The 23,752-nt window shown below is 35.3% G+C and overlaps 1 protein-coding gene across 1 annotated transcript in view; it reads right to left on the bottom strand.

Annotated features, from left to right (window-relative positions):
* Positions 1–1,243: 1,243 nt before the first annotated feature.
* LOC149547949 (uncharacterized) overlaps positions 1,244–23,752 on the bottom strand; it is a 42,674-nt gene continuing 20,165 nt past the window's right edge. The window contains exon 2 of the mRNA XM_089791983.1: positions 1,244–3,265. Coding sequence (XP_089648109.1) covers positions 1,798–3,265 — 1,468 coding nt within the window. The 3' untranslated portion in view covers positions 1,244–1,797. The remainder of the gene's footprint in view (positions 3,266–23,752) is intronic.

The following is a 23,752-nucleotide window of genomic DNA, read 5'->3' as shown; positions in this document are numbered from 1 at the left end:
GCCAAAGTTTCATTTGTAATTTCGTTACTTTATATATTTGCAATTACATGATATCCATCGTCGTTATACTTAGTAATTCTTCTTTTATCTAAAATGATCCTTCTAAAAAAAATTATGTTTTAATGTTTTATCATCGATAGACATATATTTAATTTATCTTAGTCATCATCTTAATGCAAAAATTAAAAAGGAAAGTTAAGTTAGTAATAGGAAAGTTGGTAGAATATTTGTGGAAGAACAAGTTAACATTCTACACAAAAAAATTAGTTTCTTTAATTTAGAATTTATTATTACTATTGGTAAATTTGGATTTCTTTTGGAATAGTTTATTCTTTTTGGTACTTGGGTTAAATACTTATTATTATTGATACTTCCTTATTATTAGAGATTTTAATTTTTGATCTAAAGATTAAACTAATACACCATCTTCACATTCTAAAGAAAAATGGTAAAAATCTATTTTTAACAAAACAATATTTAAATAGCATGAATATGCAAACATTATTTAGAAGGATAAAATTATTTATAAATTTTATTTGATTAATTGCTGAGAGTAAATATAGTTTTATTTTTCCTTGAAATATAGAACTTGTTCAATTCATTTCATTCTCTCGAAAATTACAAATACATTTTTTCTAACTATTTTTTCAATATTTGAATGATTTATGCTACATCAAGAATCTCCGGGAACTGTGATAGAATAAATATAACCTAAACCACCTGAACAGCAAGAGTATTACCGTCAGAGCAAGGTCACAGCTTTAGAACAGAGACAGTAATCGTCTACAACATCAATAAGTGCCTAAAGCACATTGACCACTGAAAAATAATCCTCAATATCCCAATGTGATAATATTTCGAGAGAATGAAATGAATTGAACAAGTTCTATCTTCACCAGTTGTGAGTCGCTTTGAGCTCAAAATCTCCCGGGAAAAGCAGAAAGAATAGGACGACTACGAAACCGGACACATGTAAATAATAAATATAGATATTTCCAGTTTTAGTTCTAGAATCTCTTGCTTCGTATTAATCTGGGAAAAGAAAGGGACGTAGAATACCATAATCATAATCTTGAAAAATAAAAGGGATATAGACTGCCCAATGGCTACACTCTACATGCAATTTCTATTTGTATAAACTCTGATTGCATCTAATCCTGTTCATTCTAATCAATTTTATAATTTATACTACTATGATTATCGATCATATTTTCCTTGGGTCGTGTCACATATCTAATTGGTATGAACAAAACACCTATAGAGTCACGATATATTTATCAAACTGTTTCTTACATGGTAATACTGACTGCAAATAGTATAAAGTATCTCAATATATAGCCCCAAATGAATCTCGCAAAGGCTAGAAAGCTTGTTTAGAAATATATATAACTTGTACTCAGTAACTTTGAGATTCGTCAAACTCCCCACAATTTCTTCATCAAGCATGTTTAAGAAAACTTGATAGAAATTAAGAAACAATGAAGGAAACCCCAGTAAAGCTTCAAGTAAAACCATCTGTATACAAGATGTGTGTTGCATTACAAAAGCAGCAACAGACGTATGGACTTCAAAAGTTTTGGGCATCGGTGAAATTCTCCACGGAAGTGCAATCATTAGCATTATCCCATACATAACTTGGAAAGATGGTGACTAAACCTCACCAGGAAGAAACCCCCCTTGGATCAAAAATTATATGGCATCTTCCAGAAAAGAGAGAAAGGATATAGACATTCAGGAAAGATCACTACAATACAGAGGTATTTACTACAGAGTGTGGTGCTAAAGCATGTAATTCCCCTACCGATGATTAACACGAACACCTCTACCTTGACTAATAAACTTATCCTGCGAAGTATAATTTCCCCTTCGATCATATTCTTGTTGCCTATAATTTCTCCTTCTGGGGAAGTCGTTGCCATAGTTGCCACCGTAGTGTATAAATTGATCGTTTCTGCTTCTTTCTGAGCCTCGGTTAGAATCATAACTTCTTCTGTTGTCTTCTTGTGCTTGCCAAGGCTCCATTGTTTCAGACTCATGAGCAGCGTAAGAGCTCTGACCCTCCTGAAGCCTTCTACTGTCATCATTACCAACTGGCCAGTCGATTGCATCAGGATCTTGATGTGCATCCACAGAAGTAGGCCTTCCACCTAGGCGTTCTAAAATGTTACGCCGTGGTGTTTCTCTCTGCGCAGGCATAGGACCTAGTCTATCAAAGACATTCCTCTTCCCTTCATTGTAACCAGCAAAAGTACCGGGTCTATCAAAGTCAGAGCCTCCTCTAAAATGTTTCTCCTTTGCTGGTAAGGAAGTTTCTCTCTCGAAAACTAAGCCTCTGTGGGTATCACTTCTCCTTGAATTAGGTCTTGGCCCTGCAGGCTCATGCCATCGAGTATCGCCTTGCCTGGAGCCTGTGCCTGGTCCTTGAGACTCGTGAGCTCTGGTATCATCGTGCCAGGAGCCTGATCCAGGCCTTTCAGGTCCATACCCCCGTGGATTACTCTGCCAGGAACCTGAATTCGGCCTTTCAGAATCATACCCTCGTGAAGTATTATTGTGCCCAGAACGAGAATCTATTCTTTCGGGAGGGTATCCTCTATTGACATAAAAAGGCTCAGTGTAAGATCGCCCTCTTTCAGAGCCATTTCCTTGAAAAAAATCGTCATACCCTGGTCGAGGACCTGGCCAACCAGAATCCGAGGCTGCAGGAAATCCAACATGATCTGAATGAAAGCCTTGCTTGTTCACATCATAGCCTCCAGGAAAATCCCCAGACCCTGATCGAGAACTGGGCCTGTCAACTGCTGAGCTTCTACGATCATAAACTTTAACCATGCCCCCACGTCTCTCTGGTTCAAAACGCCGTGACACGTCTCTGTTTCTGGAGCTTAAACTTGATCTCCCCCTATCATGTTCTCCTGTTGTATCTCCACTCAGTGTCAATGAACCTAACCTTTCAGGATTATATCCTCTTGAAATATCTGGCCGCTCAGGTCCAGAAAACAGCTTACCGGAATGGTCAGAACGTCCAGATCGAGAATTAGGTCGGTCAACATGTTTCTGTGGGAAACGTACCATATCATCCAGATGCAATGTCAACTCTTGCAGCTCGCTGTCCTTCTGATTAAGTTGAGCCCATAAGTTATCTGTGTGTTCCTTATCCAATACCTGACCAGATCCAACACGGTCCCCCTCAACAGCATTTTTAACCAATTTTTGAAGTTCTCTGATCTCTTCCTTCAGTTCTCTTTCCTTTTCCGACTCAGGCCTGCCAAAAATAATATTAACTCACAATAAGAAGACACGTAGATCTAAAATGTTTGTCGTCATTGCTGTCATAAACACATCCAACTAAAGGTAATAATAACAGGACAGACTGCATTTATCTGCAGTTTCTTCCACTGTTCTTTTATAAAATTAAATCTAAAGATTTCAGAAAACTCCTATAATGATTAAACGCAAATGGTGGGCAGCCAGATTAAAACTAAAACTCAACAAAATGCAAAACGCGAGTGTAATTTTTCATCCATTCCAGGCTAATGTTCAATCAGAAAACAGGGAAAATGTGGGATCCTGATATGTACTTGAACAAATTATTCCTACATTATTATTTTTCACACAATATGTAATATATGCATTATGCTCTCCCTTGAAAACATTAAAGAAATTCCATAATAATATATTAAAGGTATACCTACGCAAAGATAACTTTCCAATATTAATACTGGGAGCTTTTCAAGAGAAGAATAAACTTTCCAGTAACATGGCTTGGAGGTTGATCGTAAAATGTTCAACAAAAAAACTCAATGCGTATCAGCTAGCTTAGGGTTCAAACGTAATCCTCCAGAACATAAATTGGAACATTAACATGTAAAGAGAAGAGTTCACCCACCATTTATAAATCAACTAGTTCCAATTTAGCAAAAGTACTGTGAGAGGAAGTTGCAGATCAATATTTGTTCCAACTTTCAAGTATGAGAGAGAGAGAGAGAGAGAGAAGCGCTTCTAATTGTGCATTGATTGTAAAGAAGATAACCTTCTCCTTTCTCTAGAAACCCATACTCAAAGTATTTGCATTTATGGCAATTCCTATTGAGTAGAATATGCTGGAAAGAATTAATGAACACCAATTGAAAATACAATAATACTGATCTGAATTCAGCATATCAGAAAGTATAATTTGCACCGGATTTGTTGAATCTGAGAATTCAAATCTGCCACAAAATAGACTTTTCCAACTTCCAACAGTGCTTGCATGTGTATTCAAGAGATTGGAACATTGCATAACTAAATTCAGAAGAAGAACAAGTATCTGTCAAGAAAATACCAAAAAGCATTCTTACATCTGTTCAAGGGTGGCATTTACCCCTTTTTTGAATAATAAGAAAAAGTTGTTGCATCACTGATTATAAAAACTAAGGGAAAACCACCATCTCCCAGATTTTTTTATCTTACATTAGAATGACTTGGAAGAAAAAAATTCAGTAAATTGAGTCAAATTTAAGGCAAGGATAACATTTCATTTTGTGAGCTCAACAGAATGGTCTTATAATTCACAATGTTCCCTCTACTCCCTCATATAGGCCTCAAAGGAAAAATGTACTACTGTATTTCTTCGAATAATGCATCATATTACATCACATATTGGTTACGGTACAGTAATGAGAAGTGTAATAATCAAAACTTGATCACCACAATTGCAACGCCATCATGAGTGTCCATTATATTAATGAGCATTAGCTTTAGCACAGTAAAACATCAAGCAAGGGCAGTGCAGTTTCAACCTAGTCACGGTAGAATCCTAATCATGATGGTGTCAGTCAATTATTTGAACACTTTTCTCTAGAGAAAATTCTAGAGAAAAGGTTGTATCTCATCAATTTAAAGCTCTTCTATATCCCAAACAATTTTTTGCCCACCTAAAATTCCTCATATTGGTCAAAAGAGTCCTATCATGACTCTCCACAACTGCGCACCATTTTAGACAGCTTTTATGATAATTTAAGTTGGTCTTAAGTCTTTACTTGAATGCCATGATTGTACTTTCATATTAATTTTTATCTTCCAAATATCTGTTAGCTTATTTTTCTCTACCGTTTGCAGGTCCCATAGATCATTGAAAATGATAACATGGCATTTGACGAAATTAAACTTTTTGTGGATGGCATGGAGTGTTAGCAGGAACTCAATAGTTAAATAAGTATGTGAAGAAACCCATAGGAGATGCCTATCTGGTAAACATCACTTTCAGCCTTTCATGTTACAGCTATTCAAGGTCCTTACACAATTTTGATGCACCCAGTGACTAATGCACTTACAGATTTCAGGATCAGTTCTTCTAAAATGATTTGATTATTAATGGAGATAGTGCCAGATGAAAGACGTTGAAACTTTGCGTGTACCTCCATTCTGGCGAGGATTCAACAGTGAGGCCTATAAGGAAACATTTGGCTTGACTGTAATGAAAATATTGATAAGAAGCTGCGAAAGGAAGGTAGCAGTTCTTAAACAAGTACTTCCATGGACTCTCTTTCCAGGTTACAATTCTCCCACAGCAAAGATCTTATGGGAGGAGTCCAATTGAATGGTCTAACTTTTAGTTTTCCCCTCTCAATCACACCTTTGTAAGGGATGTGCCTTTCTTTTCACCTTGAAGCCACTATTTTCATATGCATTTTATGCTTTTCCTTTTTTACTAAGTGTCTATTCGTGGAAGTCACCATACTCTAAGTTATTTATGGCTCAGTGATTAAGGCTCCCGATTTGGAGTATAGTGAGAGGGTTTCAGCTATCATGCATTAAAATGTAATTCACTGCAAACAAACAGTCTCTCAGCACAAGACCACATTGTAAATATCTTTGATGTGCATGGTTGAGATTGATCTGACAATCATATACTTCTTTTATACAAATGGAATATCATTTAATGTTAGTGCTATCCTTATCATGAGGAGACGATCTGAGCTAACAAGCAATGTGTAAAGTTTCTTACCAGATTTCAAATTCGATGGCAGACTGATGCACAATTTTATTGCAGGTATGAACACTGTTGACAATGGACTGATTCGCTCAAGAATTTGTATAAGTTAGTGCAGAAATAACAGAAATAAAATAATATTCTTGAACTCAGAATGTCCTTCGATCCTTTGATATGCTTGCATTAATTGATTTCGATGCCTTGTTTACTCAGGCAGATCGGGTATATATATTGAGTGAAAGGGTGTGGGGATGAATGATCATGTCTCCGAATGGAGACATGGACATTCATCCTTACACCTATTCGGAAGTAACTAATCATTCATGATTTGTTACGAACTTAACACAAGTAAAACAATGTAATACCAATCATTAAGATCTGCGGCCCGATATAAAGTGTAGATCGAAAGAGTCTAAATACCTAAGGAATCAGAATATGTTTCAATCATGCCTTAAATGATCTCAAAAAATATATATCATCGGTTTCAATTGTGCATTGTTTGCATACAGCAAGTATGTATGCATATATGTATAACAGTATGTGCATCATACTATTGTACATATATATATATATATATATATATATATGCTGATCACAGTAATGTCAGACCGAAGCTACATGCTTTAACACTCCCTCTTAGCTAGGGAAGACAAAGTGCATATATATAAGTTTTATTTGAAAAGTAATATCCTCTAGATATATTTAAGAAAATCAAGTCTCATGATTTTCTTTCCAGTTATGGTGTGTACACAGATATCAAGTCTCATGATATTTACCATAAAAGATCATGGTATATCCATACATATTATGTCACATAATATCCACCATGAGTTTTAACATATTGATCTTCAACAGTTATCAAGTCACATGATATCCATCAACATGTTATTTTAAGTATCATGATTTTTTCCATGAATATCAAATTATGTGATATTCATCATGATAGTAATCTAATAACTATAAAGTTGTCACCTTATATTATTAGAATCAACATTTCAATATTAAAGATTGTCGCCTTTTAATAATGTACATAGGGCAGGCCCATGAGTCATAGAGTCACACATATGATAAAAGAGTTTACACTTTAAACATCTTTATTAAAATCATACAAATTTGCAAAGTTGAGACTCAATCTCTTAAACTTACATTTCAACCAAACCAAGTTTCTTTCTAAAACGATCAACCTTCACTTTAGGAAGAGCCTTGGTGAGAATGTCAGCTATTTGATCACTTGTATTAATATATTCCAACTAAATAGCTCTTCTTTCCACCATGTCTCTTACGTAGTGATAAGGAATTTCTATATGCTTGGATCTATCATGAAATACCGGATTCACAGAGAACTTGATACAACTTTGGTTATCATAGTGAATATTGGTAGGTTTCATAGGCTCACAAAACAAGTTAGAAAGCAACTTTTGAAGCCACACTACTTCTATAGCTCCCATTGTTGTTGCAATATACTCTGCCTCAGTAGAACTCTAAGCAACTGAAGCTTGCTTTCTGCAGATCCAAGAGATCATGGCTGATCCTAAGCTGAAAAAACATCCTAATGTGCTCTTTGGGTCTTTTACACTTCCGGCCCAATCAGAATCAGTATATCCATGTAACTCCAAGTTGGTATTCTCATATTTAAGTTCATACCCAATAGTCCCTTGGAGATAGCTTAATATATGCTTCAAAGCAACAAGATGAATCTCAGGAGGTTCACACATGAACTCACTTAATGCTGTTACATCCCAATTTTTGACCTAATTTAAAATATAGCCGTTAAGGTTCACATGAAGTCAGTTGGCAGTTAAATTTGTTATAATCCTGCGAAATGGTAAAATGGTTAATCGTTATAATGCGAAGATAACATGCTAGTTGATTATTTATCACATGTTCATGAAATTGAAAAGGTGGTTAGCCGTTATGATTATTTATGATTAAATAACTTGATTGGGCCTAATATGATTTAACTACGGAGAATTTCTTGTAGGAAGCACATCAAAGGGGTGGAAGCATTGTCAGAAAAGAATTAGGCACAGGAGCATCACCACCTCTGGGCAAATGGGTAGAGGACTCTGAACATCAGAGTACAATCGATGGAACTGCATGAGCTATTAAACAAATAATTTAAAACATAAAATAATTTAATATAATATGTACATCAAAGGATTTTAAATGATCTTTTATCTTATTATTATAATATATCTATGAACATACACAGATATAAAAATAAAGTGACACCATCGTATTATTTTATTATAATAAAATGATGCCACCTCACCAATATATTTACATGTACGTATATAAATATAAATCATAATAATTTTCGAATTATAACCTTCAATCTTCTTCCATCTTTTTATTCTTTTTCTTGTTTGAAAACCGATTTAACACTTGGCATTTTTAATTGGCGTTCGAAGAGCCAAGATATTCTTTATGTTACGGAAGCCAAGGAGTCACATTATTTCTTTTTAATTGAAGTCAAGAGTGAGGCAGATATCTATCTATTCTTTCATTCACCCGACTTCCATATGTTCAAGCACTTGAACTTTTTTATTTTTTTTCCAAGCGTTCAACATTTAGTTTTCTATGTTGAATGGTTCTTCCATATGTATCGCCAGCTCTTGGCTCTTTTGTTCAAGTTTCGATAAGAAACTCTTCTTCTAGGTGGAGGGTCTCGTCCTTAGCGTTGCTGATTTATGAGGTTGAGGAACTAGAACTCTTTATTATGTAACGACACTTTGATAACTGCTGCCTGTCATGCTTTCTGTGATTGTCGAGCATGATTTTGTACTATGAAAGTGATCACCCAGGTGTTATTCTAGTTCGAAGAGAGGGAGCCATTGTTCAAGTTTTTTTGTGGACATTTCCTCTGCGATTATCATTGGTACAGTGTTGTTTGAATGATTGTTTGTTGTAGGTGTTCAATGAATGCTTGTTGTGCTATTTTTGTCTTGAGATCTTTTCATCTCACAGCAATGCCATCCCAATACAGTTAGCTGTATATGCTCTTTCCTTGTTGAGGTTTTAATTAGTACTTAAATGCGGTGGTTACGTCTGCAAGCATCCGGAGAAGAACTGATACAAATCGTTTAGCAAGATTCCAGACAGTTCCGGTTTTATTTCAAGTCATGTGATAATCATTTCCAATTAACGTTATTCCAATATTTTTACAAATCAATTTCCATATTTGCAGCTGTAGATTATCCTCAATTATAACTAAATAACTCTAGGGAGTTGCTTACCAGTCAGTTATTTTTGCCAATAGACCTTGGAATCGGATGATAGTTATTTCTGCAATTATTTTTTTAAGAACATAATCATGTAATTACAGATTGTGAAATGTTGGATGTATATAATCTTCATGAATAAATTGACAAAGCCATTTGCTCTGAGATTCCAACACCTGGGACTCACCCAACTATATAGCCAAGGAAAAGGGTGAAGAGGTGAGAGAAAGAAATCTGCAATAACATGAAACAGAATCAGTCATGACATAACAATGTTTATCATTTTTTTAAAAGAATCATTTAATAGCTCATGCATGATCATATTTATTGTATTCTCCTATTGTCAAGTCAAGTGGTGTGATTAGATATTAGGATGCTCAGTGTATGACAAGATGTTTCATGCCTATTCTGAGTAGGAAGGGTCTTTCTCATTAAAGATTGTGTGGAGATAAGTTATGGTCCGAAGTTGGGTGGTTAAGCCCCTGACAATGTTTCCCCTCTCCACAAGATGTTGGAGGTACATCAAATAAAGATAAGTTATGCAATCAAACGTTTGTCAGAAATAGGTATTTTTACTTTGATGATGTATGTTCAAGTAGAAGGTAAGATTAATTGAGTTATATCATTGTTACCATTATTTCTTTAAAAGAAAGCAACTCTTATCATCAATATAATTGGCAACCGGTTAGATCGATTGATCTTCTAACTGAATGTGGAATATATTTATTTGCGAGAGATAGATCTATTTGACGGATTGTTATTTCAGTCTTTCATTTATAAGAATAATGATTATGAGCATATTTTATAATCTTATGTTATTGCCACAATCAAGCAAATCAGAAAAGAAGGAATAATAGTGGTATCTGAAGCCCTAATGATACAGTGGTATCTGATGCCCTAAATGGTCCAATGGAAATTGATGCCCTAAATGATACAGTGGTATCTGAAGCCCTAAGTGATACAGTGGTATTGACGCCCCAAATGATACAGTGGTATCTAATGTCTTAAACAATTCAATGGTAATTGATGCCCTAATTAACACTAAGGTATGTGATGCCCTAAATGATTCGATGATGATAGAAGTCCTAATTGATGTTGTGGTATGTGATGCCCTAATTCATATAGTGGTAATTTATTGGTAACTATCATTTGATTTTGATATAGTGGTATTTGTGGACTAACTTGGGTGATTGCATAAACATCCCTACATTGATTTTTGGTTCAAATTGCATGGTATGTAGATTTTAATTTTCATAGTAAATTTATTGATGGTATTTTCAGATGTTAGTTATGAGTTTTCTATTTAAGTAATTGTAACTGTTAATCTCATTCACATGAACATAACTGATATAACTGTCTTCCTATGAAAATGAAGTTATAACTATATTTCTTTGATATGTTAGTTATTTATTAGGACCCGGATAAAGAGGATGTTACAAATGCATTCACAGCATAGCAAATATCAAGTCGAGTATTTACAAGATACATAAAGGACCCAATTATTTGTCTGTATAAAGTGGGATCAATTAGTCTAGATTCAACACTTGCTTCCTTTAGCTTGTGCAAGTTGGTTTCCATAGGTGTTGACATAGGTTGACAGTCCCACACTCCAAATCTTTTTAGAATATCAATCGTATACTTCTTTTGATGCAAAAAGATATTCTTAGACTTCTAACACACTTCCAAACCAAGGAAGTAATGAAGAATTTCTAAGTCCTTCATTTCAAATTCAAAAGCCAAGTCTTTCTTATACTAATTAATGAGATGTTCTTCCCTTATAATTAGAAGGTCATCAACATAAAGAATTAGAATTAGCATATCACCTTTAGTTACCTTAAAGTAAAGATTTGGATCAGCCACATTCTTGGTGAATCCAAGACTTAAAAGCTATTTGTCAATCCTTTCATACCAGGCTCGGGGGGCTTGTTTGAGTTCATATAGAGCCTTCTTCAATTCACATACATAAGAGGCAACATCATGAGTCACAAATCCTTCTAGTTGTTCCAAGTATACTTTTCCCTCAATTTTTTATTTAGAAAAGCAGTTTTTACATCCATTTGATGGATTTTCCAACCTTTGGCTACTGCAATGGCTATTACAACTCTAACTCAGGTATACCTAGCAACTGGTGTGAAAGTTTCTTCAAAGTTGATTCCTTCCTTTTGAGAAAAACCTCTAGCCACAAAACAAGCTTTATGTTTTTCAATGCTACCATCTACAGCATACTTAACTTTGAAGAGCCATTTTGAAGAAACAACATATTTTCTCTTAGCTCTAGGAACTATATAATTTTCCTTGCCCAAAGTGGCCTTTTAGAATAATCAAGACTCTCTTCTTGAGTCTCAGGAAGGATCTCAATTTCAATTGAAGTCTCTTCAGGGTACTCCCTCTAAATCTCAAGAGCAAGAGCCTCTTCTTGAGATAAGTCAAATGTATCTAGTTCATCAGAAGTTTTGGCTCTTTTGAAAGCAATATCTTGTTCAAAAATGGCATCTCTGTTGACTTTTATTTGTTTCTGTCTAGGAATGTAGGCTTTGTATCTTTTTTCTATTTCACTAAAAACCAATAAGAATTCCTTTTCTTCTAGTAGGTTCTAACTTTGTCCTTTTCTCCTTAGGTACATGAACATACACAGGACATCCAAATATCCTTAAGTGACAAACGTCAGGTTTCTTTCATGAAAATGTTTCTTTAGGGGTATTATTGTCCAAATATGAGTGAGGACATCTATTTTGAATATAGACTATTGTATTAGATGCTTCAGCCCAAAATGACATGCTCAAGTTTTGATCAAAAATCATAGCCCTAGCAGCTTCTACAATAGTTCTGTTTTTCCTTTCAGCAACTCTATTTTGTTTAGGATTGTAGGGGAATGTGAACTCCCTCTTAATCCTGGCAAGTTTGCAGAACTCTTTAAATATTTCATAAGTGTACTATTTCCCATTATCTGTTCTCAGAACTTTAATTTACTTTCCAAAGGAGTTTTCAGTGACTATTTTGAATTCTTTAAACTTAGAAAGAATCTCTTCAGATTCTTTGCACTTGAGGAAATATATCCATGTCTTCCTTGAAGAATCATCAGCAAATATCACATAGTACAGGAACCCTCCTATAGATGGTAAAGGCATTGGTCCACATAGGTCAGAGTGCACTAGTTCCAATATATCTTTAGTTTTGCTCAAACTACGAGGGAATGACTTTTTAGTGTTTTTTCCTTAGGCACAACCTTTGTAGGATTCATTGTGAATATGATTTAATTTGGGCATTCTGGTTATCAACTTCTCCATAGATGTTAGGGCACGAAAGTTGATATGACCTAATCTTCTATGCAATATTTCATTCGAATCTGAAGTCTCATGCACAAGTGCAAAGTTTGTCTTAGTGCATAGCTCATATAATAGTCCTTGCCATACTCCCATTCTTAAAGCCTTCTTTATTGTTGAATTCTTAGGCCAAGCTAGTACCTTACCTTCCATGAATGCAATTCTATAACCATCATCTTCAAGTGCAGAAATGGATATTAAATTCCTTTTAATACTTGGTACATAAAGGATTCCAAAAAGCCGAATAGAATTTCCAAATTTCAATTTGATGGTGCAGGTCCCAATCCCTTTTACGGAATGTGCAGAATCATCACCAATTGTAACTTCTTCATCTGTTTCTATTTGCATGCTTTCTAGGTTATCTTGATATCCAATGATGTGTCTTGAAGATCCGTTGTCAACCATCCAAGTGTTCGATTTGGTTGCTATTTGACTGGACAATGCTGAATAGAAGGCATATTTCTCAGATTCATGACCTTCGTTTGATTTATCAGATTTGGCAAATGACGCTTGAGGTTTAGATCAATTAAGACAATTTATCGCTTAATGTCCATATAGATCACATAAGAAACATTGAATTTTGGACAAGTCTTTCTTCTGTTTAGACTGTCATTTTCCATGAAAGTTTATTTTCCTTTTGTTCTTCTTCTTCTTTTCCTTCTTATGAGAGTTTGTGTTAAGAACTTGAACGTCTTCATCTAAGGTTTTATGTTTTCCTTTAATCATTAATCTTGATTCTTCTTGAAGACAATCAGATCTTAATCGATCTAGTTTTGGGATTTTAGATCTAGCACTTATACCTTGTAAAAAAGATTCCCAAGAATTTGGAAGTCCTCCTACGCTATTAGGGATAATTCTTGGTTGTCAATCTCATAACTGACTGTTGATAATTGATCTCTCAAATTTGTGATTCTCATGAAGAAAGCATTTACAGTGTCTCCTTTATTCATGCTGATATTATTTGTCTGTCTTTTAAGAGCAAGTTTTATATCAGTGTTATTTATTATGGATGCATTTTCAAGAGCTCGAAACATGCAATATGCTATTGCATGTTTTGCCACAATAGGCACTATATGATGTCAAACAGCATCCACAATTATCTTCGTGCCCTTCTCATTATTCTCGATCCATAATGTTTACTCTGGATCATCTTTAGGTTCTTCCTTATCTTCTCTTACAAAAGATTCCAATTTGTTTACTTTTAAAACATCATTATACGAAGTTTCCAAGATTCTAAGTTATCAGCACTTGCAAGGTGGTGTTCGAATCTTAACATGTTTGTCATCTTGTAGAGAAAAGATAGACTGCAATTTAATGTGAAATCTGATCTCTTAAAGTTAATGAGATCTCTCCTTAACAAGGCTCTGATACCATGTAAAGTTTCTTATCAGATTTCAAATTTGATGGCAAACTGATGCACAATTTTATTGCAGGTATGAACACTATTGACAATGGACTGATTCGTTCCAAAATCTGTAGATGTTAGTGCAGAAATAACAGAGATAAAATAATATTCTTGAACTCCGAATGTCCTTCAATCCTTTGATATGCTTACATTAATTGATTTCGATGCCTTGTTTACTTGGGCAGATCAGGTATATATATTGAGTGAAAGGGTGTGGGGATGAATGGTCATGTCTCCGATGGAGACATGGTATTCAGAGACATGGACATTCATCCTTACACCTATTTGGAAGTAACTAATCATTCACAATTTGTTACGAACTTAACACAAGTAAAACAATGTAATACCAATCATTAAGATCTGCGGCCCAATATAAAGTGTAGATTAAAAGAGATCTAAATACCTAAGGAATCAAAATATGTTTCAATCATGCCTTAAATGATCTCAAAAAATATATATTATTGGTTTCAACTGTGCATTGTTTACATACAGCAAGTATGTATGCATATATGTATAACAGTATGTGCATCATACTGTTGTACATATATATATATATATATATATATGCTGATCACAGTAATGTCAGACCTAAGCTACATGCTTTAAAACAATGGACCAACACAATATAATCCCCTCGGTCTGTGGAGATTTGCAGAACTTTGACAAACAAAGGAAAAAACAAAGTGCAACAAATTGCACTGATGGTGTGTGATCTACAAAATGGTGCAACATTGGGATGGGCAGCAGGACAAATACTCAAAATAATCCACCTCTCTAAATCATGGTAACTTGTACCAAGGCCCTTATTGTTTGTGGGAAATAGATAGTTTGGTGCATGAACAAACTGCACAATTTTTAAAAATCGGCCATATGACAACATTGAGGTGGATGCATTACACATAGTCCAAGTTGCTACAAATGCTATCGCTGATGTGAAGCAACAGATTTTGTTAATGTAGCCAAAATAATAAAATATAGACCTATATTTTGAACATTCACTAGATGATCCACTTGAAAACATTGGTGAGTTTCAGTGCGCACTTCATAGCTGATTGATAATGAATGGAAAATAACATTTTGCATATGCAATTATTGTGACACATGCCATTTATCAAATAGATTGTCAAGGCAGTACCTATCAAACTTGCCCATACGTGTTTGCTTCTTAATAAATACTTCTTGACTACCAAGATATGGTTTAAGGGGATTTGTGTTACACAGTAGATAGTGATGCATGGTAAACTTGGACACAATCTACATCAACCACTACAAGTTGGGGTAGATGGCCCTTGATAATCATTTCTGGGCAGATGTTCCAACTTGTATGAAGATTGAGAGAGATGGTAAAGGGGCTTTCTGCTGTGGTAAAAAGGATTTGCAGCTGGTAATAAGATGCTTTCACTATCAAGACTGAATGGAGTAATTTTTCATGTGGACAAGATGAATATTCTACTGTAGAAGCTGTTTATAATATGAGTATGGCCAATAGTGGCATGTTGTGATGGTTAAGTTGTTGAGTTGTTATCCTTGCCATCAAGATTCAAATCTAATGGGGATGAGGTCCCCCGTTTGTGGCCTCACTGGTTCATAGCTCCAGGTCAAAGTGTTTACCCCTCTTTTAAAAAAAAAATAATATGAGTATGACAAACGACCAAATAGAATGGTGGTGAGACCATGGAGGTGAAGTGCAAACTTTGCGATCATTTGTAATAGGATTGCTGTTGCAAATAACTAGCTCTCCTTTCAAGAAGAATCCGAGTGCCTATGATTCTATAAATTCATTGAAAAGGAACAGATTAAGGTTGATGATGCAGAGAAACTGATCTAAATTCATAGCATAATTCACTTTCTCACTCGTACAGACCTTGGACACAAGGTTCTTCAACAAAAAAGAAACCTGTTCCACCGAATGAGTGCAGCTGCAGCCTTGGAGAATGAAATTGTTGAAGAAAACAGCCTTAATGATTTGACACCCAATTCTATCATATGTAGATGAAGCTTGAGAGTTATGAGTATTTGGAGAGCATCCTAACAAAGGATCTAGACATTAATAATATAAATTAATGCAAGAGTTGAGCTTGTTCCAGAAACATGATTGTCATTTATGGTATTTGATTTTTGTTTGACTACCTCTCAACATTTCAATTGGTACTATACTTGACAACTTGAGATAATACTCTTAAGACTATTTTGGTTTTGAACTGTTATTAATTTATACAGTTTGAAGTTAGAATTGTTAATGTCACGATAATGATTCTCAAATATTAATATTAATATTTTTTGTTTTCATTGGCATCTATTCAGTAATTGCGCACTTCCAACTACTACTTTTTGTAATTTTTTAAACTCTTCGGTCTCCAAGCATCCATTTTTCTCAACTGGCATACTAGCTGCCTGCATCTACCACACCAGTATCAGTACCAGGACCTGTCTCCTGGTAACTATGCTAAAAGGCCAATGCTATCAAATGATTTTCTAACCATCAGGAATGTTTCTACGAAATATTGTTGAACAATGCCATTCCATAAATTTCTGGGGAGAACCAAAAATCCTAATTTACTATTATATTTATGCCATGGCATCTAAACATTATGTTCTACATCCATTTCATGATAAATTTCAATTGCAAAAATATGATATGGAGCATATTAGAAGGGTGAAAAAGATTGTATCAATTGGGCAATAAACTTGTGAGCTTCAAAAGATGTCCTCTAAACATTATGTTCTACATCCATTTAATATAAATCTACATGGTACAAATATAAAGCATATTACTAGACTTAGTAAATTTCAATTGCAAAAATATGATATGGAGCATATTACAAGGGTGAAAAAGTTTGTATCAATTGGGCAATAAACTTGTAAGCTTCAAAAGATGTCCCCTAAAAAATATGTTCTACATCCATTTAACGATAAATCTATATGGTACAGATATAAAGCATATTACTAGGCTTAGTAAATTGTAATTGCAAAAATATGATTTGGAGCAAATTACAAGGGTAAAAAAGTTTGTATCTATTGGCCGATAAACTTGTGAGCTTCAAAAGTTGTCCTATGAATGATAAACGCCATCTTTAATAACATAGAAAATTATTGTTTCTATGTAACTGATGATTAGAGAGATAAAATGGTATCTATCTTGGTGGCTTGCTCAAGATTCCACATATTATAAATCATATTAACCTTGGGATCCTGCTCTAACGTCCACTTATTGTATAACATAAGTAACTTTATTGTGTCATAAAATTAAATACGTCCGTTGATTAGGGGTACATCTTTTAAATCTTTAATTATTATTTTCTGAACTTTTTTCAGTTTATATTTAAATAATATGACTATACCTTTTTTAAGAGATCCGTATAGTTGATATCTTGTAGTTAAAGTGTTGGGTTCTAATTTTGGAGTCCTGAATTCAAATCCCCAAAACAACATCCAAGGTGGAAATCTGAGTTGCGTTTCTTGGTCTTCCACTGTTTAGCTTCTAGTACTAATTTATAAGTTGTTGCTCTTAAGGAGCCAAGTATTTGTTTGGTCAACTCAGAAGCTCATTTAACATATATTGACAGGCTATCAGAAAAATAAAAAAATAAAAGAGATAAAGAAATAAAGAAATAAAAGGAAAGAAAAAGGTGATCTTTTTTTAAACCAAAACTAATCAAAAAGATTCATGTCGATCTTTCTAAATTGCATGGTCATATTCAACATTCAAACTCAAAATAGGCAACATGGGATATTATACATTACTCTATGGAGTCATTGTAAATACTTTTCAATCCACTATTTTGTTTTCATGCATCTATGCAATAAGAATATAGCAAACAACAAAATTTTAGTACTACTGCACTACTGTGGTTTGGACTAGAATTCTTGTAGTGCAGTAGTACTACATAGCGCACAACAAAAATAGAGGACCAGCATTTGCTTGTTACATACCACTGAAGTATTGAGAACTAATAAAATAACTTACTGTTTGCATAGAACTCTGATGGAAAAAATTGTCTCATAGATTGCAGGACATTGGTCTAAACAGAAAACCCTGAAGAGCCAAATGTTACTGTTTCAGCTATCTTGATAATCAGTATGTTTCTTGAAAAGGGTGAAAATCTTTGTTTGGTTTACAAAGCAAATTGCTTCACATCAATTTCCTTTGCAGTTTCTTCAGACACACATCATGATATAAAGAGATTGGCATACACAAAATGTTTGAATATTATCACTTACACTAGCCAAAAAAATGTTAATGCTGACAAAGTAATGCTTATTCGCCGCATTTCTGATGAACAAGAAATGGCTTTGCCATTCCGTAATGAGCTTGTTTATGCATTGAGTTATAAATAGCTGAAACTTCAAAAATACAATCTAGCTGATTCCTATGTGAAATCACAATATTTACATAACCACATTAAAAGCCAAATTTCACATAAATAAGTTTATGCAACAATAGACATAGCTGAATATTAAGTATCTTGACCAATGTCTCTTACTTCCACAAATCCTTGAGCAACAAACTAAGATACAATTGTTTCAGTTCAAGATGTCAAAAATAACACAGAGATATACATTAAAGAACAGTCTTTGTGAAGTTATTGGTCTAAGTCAATTATCTGAACAGATGGTTGTAACAATATCATAGTTGAAAGCTTATATAACCTGCACCTTCTTCCCTGAGAATTTTGCATCACAGTCAATAAGAAATTCTTCTGTTAAGAAAATATTTCTCTGGGACAACCACAACCATGTATTAGTGTTGGGCAGAACGCTTCAAGCTAAACTCTAGGTGCTCATTTACATTAGAATAGATGGGCCCTCCAAAAGTGTTTGTAAGAAGCATGCATTCACCAATGTTGGCATGACTATTGAAAAATGTTTTTGCATTGCTAGGGCCACGGGTTAACAAGATCATTCAGCATATGTTTGCATCTGTAAGAAATTGATCTGTACAAGCCCCTCCTAAAGGCAGCGCCTTTGAAATCAGAAAAGCAGGTGCAAATAAAACAGGCTATGAACTTGGAACCTCCCCGGTCTCTCTCATCCCCTCACCCTTGCCAAATTCACACTCTCTCACCTTGCACAGACCTACACAAGCTCGGATCCAATGTACAAGTCCATCAGAAACAACATGAATTTGAATTTAAAGAGCTCAAGTGCCCTCATCAACAATTTCCATTTGCTGGAGCCTCTACATGTTGAGCATCTCTGAACTATTTCAGGGCACCCTGTCAAGTTTGTCGAAGAGGAAGAGTGAAGCAATTGCAGGAGGATTGGAGGTAACTAAAGAGTAATTGATTTGGGTGATTAAAATTCAGATTTTCAATAATTTCTCTCAGTTTATAGCAGCATTGAGTATTATCAGTTCCCCTCCTGGGAATATTGTTTGCTTTATTAGCAAACCATTCCAGATTCATCAATATAAATAGAGGGAAATTACTCAAACATGCATACAAAATATCAAAGTAGAAAAAGGCACATGAACTGTTTAAAAAAATCATTCAGCATATGTTTGTATCTGTAAGAAATTGATCTGCACAAGCCCCTCCTAAAGGCAGCGCCTTTGAAATCAGAAAACCAGGTGTAAATAAAACAGGCTATGAACTGTGAACCTCCCATTAATGTCAGTCCTGCCATATATGTGGCCAAATTGGCAGATATTGCAAAAGGAACTATTTGCATAAAATAAAAACCCTCAAAAGGGAAGATCCGGAAGCTAAAAGATTAAGACTTGCACAATAAACTGAAGCAGCCAGGACCACCTACAAAACCACAGAACAACCTTCCACTAAAGAAGAGCAAAAAACAAATACTAGATTACATAATGCATACAGAATGCAATGGCAAACAATGGCCTGCATAACGTACAAGAAGAATTCTGCTTATAAAGGAAAGGAGAAAGATAAGACATTCTCAGATCATCACTAGTGACAATGATGACCTGAGACAAAAAAAAATGACCTAAATGTCCTAAGACCTACATGCGAACCAGTACACCCACTAACCCCCCTCCCTCCTACAGTTCTGGGAAAAACAAACAATTGCAAACATGAAAAGATGGGTCCCTGTAGCAAGGCCTTGTTAGGCACGCCTGTACCAAATTTCTCACAAATAGAGTAAAAGAGAAAACCCCATCAGAAAAAATCCCTCTCCAAAAGAGAGAAAATGTGAAAGCAAATTCAAATATACAAATGATGCAGTGATGGAAGAGAACTTAAAATGACCCCCCACGTACTAAATCCATCAAAAATAGACAATCAATGTCCCCCCACAGGAGAGAAAGACTGTGTATACCGCCGAAGACAATCCAAAATCACCAAAACATTTTCCCCTTCAAATAAAATAAATCCAATGGTGCATGCAAAACAATTCCACTCCCAAAAGAGTAATGAAAGAATAAATCTCGTGATTTGTGCCTTTGAAACTGCTCAAGTGTCCATATGTCCAAATTAAAAGATGACACTTGTAGTAAAATTTAAGATAAGATAGCTTGTTCCATGTGCGCTGTTCAAAATCAAATTTTTGGTGCCTATAAGATCGTTGAAACCCAGTACCATGACAAAACTCTGCATTATCAAAGATAACTTCTATGGAGCAATAAGAAAAGGAGGCATGGCCACTATTAGGTCGGCACCACTACAACCTAGCCAAAGCAAGTTTGAGGTCATATAATGCCTACACTAGTTTCTAGCATTTGGTGCCTAGAGGTTGTGGCTTTGTGCAAAACCACATGCTAATCAAAACAAAACATTTTTTTAGTTACAATAAACTACTCGATCACCACGCAAATGATATCAGCCCTATACTGACAATCATACCTGCAACAAGTAAAAATAAAAAAATCCCAGCAGCAAATATGTACTGTACAACCATATGGATTGAACAAATCCACACAATTGTATAGATTTTTTTGTAGTCACTTTCCCAAATTCAAAACCTTATATGTTCATGTACAGATTTTGGCCTTCTATGGTCAATGGTGAAGTCCACTCTGTACCAAAATGCACCCACCAAAATACTTCTTAACTAAAAAGGGGCTTGCAGATCTAAAGCTCTAATTCCATATGAGACCACACAATAGACTCGAGAAGTCAAGATCACCTACAAAACCAAATATACCTTCTACAGGAGATCAAAAATAAATTAATGCCAGATCATAAAATGTAGATAAGATACACGGGCATACAATGGCCTACATAATGTACAAGCAACTTTCTTATATGAGCAAGGTAAATGATAGTAGAACATAGGACAATTGCAAGTGTCACAATCAAATGAAATGAGACACAAGATGCTAATGACCTAAAAGTGATCTGAGTAAATTTAATTAAGTAGGACCAAGATGTGAACCAGTTAGATAGTACACCCTACTCATGCAACAAAAAGTAAGGGAGAGAAAACCTTAGTAAAATCTAGGAACCCCAAAAATTCCATGATAACATGCATGTTAGTGGAAAAACAACTCATTCTCTCAAAAAACAACTGTATAGTTTTTTGAGTCAAACTCATTGACTCATGTTTCACGAGTAGTGTTTCACACAAAATCATCCCTCATGAGAATGAATGGAACACTTAGCACTCATTGGATCTAGGTGAAGTACTGGGACTTCCCCAGAGGTCACCCATCCTAGTACTACTCCAGCTCGAGCGCACTAAACTATAGAGTTTCCTCCATGGTTAAACCCACTATGCTTGCAACCCCATTTGCAAAACCTTCACCAAGTGTTGTGCCCTATGAACCATTCATTAGAAAGACCCTTAGGCTCATCAATTGATAAGTAGGAGATATTTTCCACAGCTAGTCAAATTGTGATATTGCTATCAGGATTCAACTATATAGTTTTTTGAGCCAAATTCCCTGGCTCATGTTTCATGAGTAGTGGTTCACACAAATCCATCTCTCATGAGAATGAATGAAACACTTAGCACTCATTGGACGGGTGACCTCCTAGGAAGTCTCGATGCTTCACCTATGTGAACATCACCTAGATCCAATGAGTGCTAAGTGTTCCATTCATTCTCATGAGAGATGGGTTTCATGTGAACCACTACTCATGAAACATGAGTCAATGAGTTTGACTCAAAAAACTACACAGTTGAATCCTGATAGCAATATCACAATTTGACTAGTTGTGGAAAATAGCTCCCACTTATCAATTGATAAGCTTTATGAGCTTTTTAATGAATGGTTCATAAGGCACAACACTTGGTGAAGGTTTTGCAAATGGGGTTACAAGCAAAGCGGGTTTAACCATGGAGGAAACTCCATTGTTAAGCGCGCTCGATCTGGGGTAGTACAAGGATGGGCAACCTCTTGGGAAGTCCCAGTGCTTCACCTCTGTGAGCATCACCTAGATACAATGAGTGCTAAGTGTTCCATTCATTCTCATGAGGGATGGGTTTGTGTGAACCACTACTCATCAAACATGAGTCAATGAGTTTGACTCAAAATCCTACACAGTTGTACCCTGATAGCAATATCACAACAAAGAAATGACAAAAACATAAACATATTTTGCTGCCCCTAGTCAGCACTTACTAATTCTACATCAAAATCGGTGTCTTCAAATGAGTCACTACCACTATGAGGGGCTGCCTCACCCTATGAACCCAACAATCCCTCTTGCGTGTCTTCATCAACCTATGTCGCATCTTTAGGATCAACATCCAAACATGCAGCTGATATCCAGTGATACTTTGAAATCTATTACTCCTAAAGTCACATGACATTGTCCATGGCAATCAACTTCTCTAATCATTGAAAGATAAGCACAATCTTTTTTATTAACCATATGAAGTTGTATGCAAGGTTAAGGGTAGTGCTCCCAATGGGGTTAGAGGCTAGTGCCCCGTGCAAGGGTTTGGGGGCATCAACCATTGCGTGGTCTACGGGCAATGCCTTAAGTGCACTCCCAATCACCTTATCCTAGTGAGGTTGAAAGGTGAAGACCCCACCACCAAACCCAAATTAAAAGCCTTTGACACTACACAATTTTTCAAGGCATTTGCCATTTTTCATAATTTCATCATTTTTAAGTTGACGATGCGACGTAGGGGATGGATCCCCAAGGTACATAGGACTAAACATGTCGTGATTATGATCATTGGAGAGATTGTTTGAGAGTGGAATCATTGCTGGTTATATTTGACATTAGTGTTTTGTCACTGATGTCAACATATTTGTTTATCAAACAGTGTTCATGTTGGTGACCAAGTGAAGAGATAGGTTCAGTGAAGACTCATTAAAATCAAATGAGGAAGAACTAATTCAAAGAACAAAGCAGTACATGTTGCAGCTAAGTATTGATCAAAATTTTGCTTCGGCTATTAAAAATGAGCCCAAAGTTGGCAGTGATCACGTGTACCTCACAGTGGATTGATGAGGATAATGAGAATGTATTCAACCAAGGCTAAATGCACAGGTCTTAAGGGAGGCACCTAATTTGGGGATTTAGGGTTTCGGAATTTGGGCTGGACAATTTGGTGACTATCAAGTATCAAGCCATAATGCTCAGAGAGGTCTCAAGAGTTTCAATACAGCAATATAAATATCATCAGGCCCGTTGAAATCAAATCTCTACCTTTCATAGTCAATATAAACATCTAGTAATAACTGGTTCAGACCAATTATATAATATTGTTCTCAAATAAAATATTTCAAATTAATGATTGCAGAGGATGCACAGTATAGGACTGTCGACCAGAAAAGATGAAATAAGAGGGCATCAAAAATAGTAAAGTGAAGGAACAAGAACGAATGCCAGTATGAGATCGAAAATTAGAAAATGCTGATGTTATGAATCTAAAGTTCTAGTTTACATCAAACATTTTATTAATATGT

This window comes from Cupressus sempervirens, chromosome 7 (assembly GCF_028749045.1).
Source record: "Cupressus sempervirens isolate cs-2001-9-10 chromosome 7, ASM2874904v1, whole genome shotgun sequence".
NCBI lineage: Eukaryota > Viridiplantae > Streptophyta > Pinopsida > Cupressales > Cupressaceae > Cupressus > Cupressus sempervirens.
The sequence above is the reverse complement of the archived record's forward strand: the minus strand, read 5'-3'. Positions and strand labels throughout refer to the sequence as shown.